General features: G+C 43.3%; 1 protein-coding gene across 1 annotated transcript; it reads left to right on the forward strand.

The window, feature by feature from the left end:
* Nucleotides 1-200: 200 nt before the first annotated feature.
* On the forward strand, nucleotides 201-3,342 carry LOC138343291 (uncharacterized). Its single transcript, XM_069294690.1, has 6 exons — nucleotides 201-330; nucleotides 745-890; nucleotides 1,860-1,990; nucleotides 2,048-2,135; nucleotides 2,244-2,369; nucleotides 2,890-3,342. The coding sequence occupies exons 1-6, from the start codon at nucleotides 201-203 to the stop codon at nucleotides 3,340-3,342; spliced, it is 1,074 nt and encodes a 357-aa protein (XP_069150791.1).
* The last annotated feature ends 1,358 nt before the right edge of the window (nucleotides 3,343-4,700 follow it).

Here is a 4,700-nt window from a genome sequence, read left to right on the forward strand (position 1 = left end):
CAGAGGACCAGGTTCCTCAAGAGCCTGTAGTCACACATTTGTTTCAGGATACACTATTGAGGGTGTTAAGTGTTCTAAAGGGATTTTCTCAGGGTGATGGTTCAACCGCCACACCACATGACTCTCGTACTAGAGAAGAGGCTTAGACCCAAGAGCAACAGCAAGCTCCAATTGTTTAGGATGCGACGGGGCAACTACCAATGGATCCCGCGGTTCAGAATGATGTTGCACTAGTAGTTGGGGGTCAAGTCGCACCGGTGGTTGTTTTGACAGAGGATGAGCAGCGTAGGTATGAGAGATTTCGAAAGGTGGACCCACCTCAGTTTCAGGGTGGATGAGCGAAGATGCTCATGAGTTTTGAACTACCTGCCGAAAGTTACTAGAGGTGGTTGGATTAGATGAGACACATAGGGTTTGATATGCTACACTCCATCTTCGTGGGCCAGCGAGAGACAGGTGGAGGACTTATTCTGGGGTTTTGCCAGTTGGATCTCGTACAACGACTTGGGAGCAGTTTTCTAGTGCATTCCAAGAACGTTTTATCCCTTGGTGCGTGAGAGAGGAGAGTTGCTTGAGGTTTGAGAGTATTAGACATAATGGTTTATCGATTATAGAGTATGAGGCACTTTTTTGCAAGTTGTTTAGGCATGCGTTGCCCATTATACCAAATGAGACATAGAGGATACGAAGATTTGTGAGGGGATTGACTTTCTCTATCAGGTCAGCTGTGTTTCGTGCATCTAGGGAGCTTCTTTCCAGTCCATTGTGAGCGCCGCCAAAGAGGCAGAATTAATGGAGAGAGAGAGAGAGAGGAGTTTGGGGACCTTAAAAGGGCTCGTTTATCAATTCAGCTTCATGGTGACTCATCTGGAGGCAGGGGATCACAGGGAGTGAGTGGTTCTTTTCAATAACGGGGACCTGTTCATGCATCTATGCCGACATTTGAGGGTGGCCAGAAATCTAGGAATTCTTATAGCCGGGGTCAGGTCTCGTATTGTTCACAGCAGCGACCTACAAGGCGAGGAAATTATAGTGGGTTTTAGGGTCCACACAACAGTTCGTAGGTCATAGATTTTGGTTTACTTGGGTAGATCCCAATTACCTAATGCGCCAATGTACTTCTCAAAGGGGTCATGGTGGGCCTCGACCAAATTTTTCATTCAAGACTAGACCACCAACACCACAGGGTAGAGGTCGTGGCAGAGTTCACTCAGGTAAAGGTGATAGAGATTTTAGTAGTGGTGTTGCAACTCAGTAGAGTGGGGGTATAGGTACCACCCAGGCTGGAAGTAGACGAGGATGCCAGTGCTATGCTTTCCCGGGGAGACCCGAGGCAGAGACCTCTCATATTGTTATTACAGGTATCATCCTAGCTTGCTATCGACATACGTCTATTTTGTTTGATCCAGGTTCTACATTCTCTTATTTGTCTATGTATTTTTCTGCTAAATTTTATATGATATGTGATACCATGACTGTACCTATTCGTGTTTCTACACCCGTGGTTAAAGCCCTTAGTGGTGGATCAAGTGTATCGATCCTGTCTTGTTTCTTTGGCTAGGTGTGACAGTTGGGTAGACTTAATCATTCTTGGGATGGTAGACTTTGATGTTATCTTAGGTATGGATTGGCTTTCTCCTTATCATGTTGTCCTTGTTTGTAATGTTAAGACTATGACTTTAGTAATGTCTAGTGTTCCGAGGGTAGAGTGAAAGAGTGTTAGTGGTTCTCATCCTAGCAAGGTCATCTCTTTTATATGTGCTCAGAGATTGGTGGAGAGGGGGTGTTTGTCTTAATTAGCTTTTATTTGGGATACTAGCATTGAACCACCTCCCATGGACTCTGTTCTCGTGGTTCAGGAGTTTCTCGATGTATTTCATTCTGATCTTCCAGGTGTTCCTCCCGATAGGGATATCAATTTTGCTATTGATTTGGAGTCGGGCACTAAGCCTATTTCTATCCCTCCATATTTTATGGCCCCAACAAAGTTGTAAGAATTGAAGGATCAGTTACAGGATTTATTGAGTAACGGTTTTATTCGCCCTAGTGTATCACCTTGGGGTGCATTTGTATTTTTTGTGAAGAAGAAGGATTGGACTATGAGGATGTATATTGATTATAAACAGTTGAACAAGGTAACAGTGAAGAATAAGTATCCTCTTCCGCATATTGATGACTTATTTGATCAGTTATAGGGAGGATGATTGTTCTCTATGTTTGATTTGTGGTCTTGGTATCATCAGTTGAAGATTAGAGCATCAGATATCCCTAAGACAGCTTTTCGGACTCAGTATGGGCATTATGAGTTCCTAGTGATGTCCTTTGGATTTACTAATACCCCTGAAGCATTCATGGAGTTGATGAATGAGGTGTTTCGATCATACCATGATTCTTTTGTGATTGTTTTCATCGTTGAAATCTTGGTTTACTCCAAGACTAATGAGGACCATGTCCGACACCTGAGGATTGTACTTTAGAGGTTGAGAGAAGATAATTTGTATGCCAAGTTCTCAAAGTGTGAGTTCTGGATTACTTTTGAGGCATTCTTGGGACACGTGGTGTCCAAGGAGGGTATTAGAGTAGATCAGGACAAGATTGAGGAAGTTAGAGGCATGACACGACCTACTTCATCTCATGAGATTCGGAGTTTTGTGGGATTGGTAGGCTATTATCGATGATTTTTTCAGAATTTGTGTACTATTGCCGCTCCATTAACTATATTGACTCGACATGATGTGCGCTTTAGTGGTATGATGAGTGCGAGAAGAGCTTTCAAAAAAACAAGACTTGGTTGACTTAAGCTCCTTTGTTGACTCTACTTGAGGAGGGTGTAGACTTTACACTGTGTTGTGATGCTTCAGGAGTTGGATTGGTTGTGTGTTGATGCAGAAGGGGAAAGTGATTGCTTATGCTTCTAGGCAATTGAAGTCCCATGAGAAGAACTTCCCTACCCATGACTTGGAGTTGGCGGTTGTGGTATTTGTACTTAACTTATGGCGTCATTATTTGTATGGAGTGCATTGTGAGATCTTCACTAATCATCGGAGTCTTAATTATATCTTTAGTCAGATGAATTTGAACTTGAGGCAGCGGAGATGGCTTGAGTTGCTGAAGGACTATGATATGACCATTCTGTATCATCCAAGGAAGGCTAATGTTGTCGCTGATGCTTTGAGTAGGAAGACTCCTAGCATGGGGAGTCTTGCATCTCTTAGTATTGAGGAGATACGATTGGCTAGAGATGTTCAGATGTTAGCTAACAGTCTTGTCCGATTGCAGATTTTAAAAGAGAGTGATGGGATGATTGCTTTTATTGAGGCTCGGTCTTCTTTAGTCGAGTAGCTCCGTGCACACCAGTTCAATGATCAAAAGTTATGTCTCATCCTAGACAAAGTAATGATAGGGGAAGCTAAGGAGGCTGTCCTTGATTCTGATGGTGTCTTGAGGATCGGAGGCAGGATTTGTGTGCCCAAGACAGGCGATTTGATTAGATTGATTCTGGAGGAGGCCCATTGTTCTAGGTATTCCATCCATCCAGGAGCGGCGAAGATGTATCTTGATCTGAGTCTCATTTACTTGTGGTGTGGGATAAAGAGAGATATTATAGACTTTGTTTCGAGATGGTTGACTTACCAGCGGTTCAAGTGTCAGCACTAGCGGCCCGAGGCTGTATCTCAATTGATGCCTATTCCTACTTTGAAGTGAGAGCGGATAACTATAGACTTTGTTGTGGGTTTGCCTACCACAGTTGGTGGTTATGACTCTATTTGGGTTGTCCTTGATAGGCTGACCAAGTATGCCTACTTCATTCCGGTTCAGGTGAAGTATACGGCAGAGAAGTTAGCCGAGCTATATATCAGTCCGATGGTGCGACTACATGCAGTTCCTGTTTCTATCATATCAGATCGAGGTTCACTATTTACTTCTCACTTCTAGAAGGCATTACAACATGGTCTGGGTACTCAGTTAGACATGAGTATGGCATTTCACCCTCAGACAGATGGTCAATCTGAGCAGACCATTAAGGTATTGGAAGATATGCTTCTAAAGTGTGTGATCAATTTTGGTGCTAGATTGGATCGACATTTACCCTTAGCGGAGTTCGCCTATAATAAACATTATCACTCTAGTATCCGAATGTCCCCATTTGAGGCATTTTATGGTAGACGGTGTCGATCTCCAATTGGTTGGTTTGATTCGGCGGAGATATACTATTTGTATACATACTTGTTTAAAGATGCTATGGAGCAAGTCCGTATGATTCACTATATATTGTTGACAGCCCATAGTCGATAATGGAGTTATGCAGACCGGAGAGTTAGAGCTTTAGTGTGTATGGACGGTGATCATGTTTGGCTCTAAGTATCACCCATGAAGGGTGTGATAAGGTTTGGAAAGAAGGGCAAGCTTAGCCCTAGGTTCATTAGACATTTTGAGATTTTGATCCGAGGGGGAGAGGTTGCCTATATGTTAGCCTTGCCACCTAGTTTGTCCGTAGTTCATCTTGTTTTCCATGTCTCTATGCTTCTCAAGTATAATTCGGATAAATCTCATGTGCTTTCTCTTGACACCGTGAAGTTGGGTCCAGACTTTAAGTTTGAGGAGGACCAAGGAGATTGCTTCAGTGACAATGCAATAGAAGCACCGATCAGCCGGGGAGGCAACTTGGGAGACAGAGTCTGACATGCGTGCTAGATATC

This window comes from Solanum lycopersicum, chromosome 1, assembly GCF_036512215.1.
Source record: "Solanum lycopersicum chromosome 1, SLM_r2.1".
NCBI lineage: Eukaryota > Viridiplantae > Streptophyta > Magnoliopsida > Solanales > Solanaceae > Solanum > Solanum lycopersicum.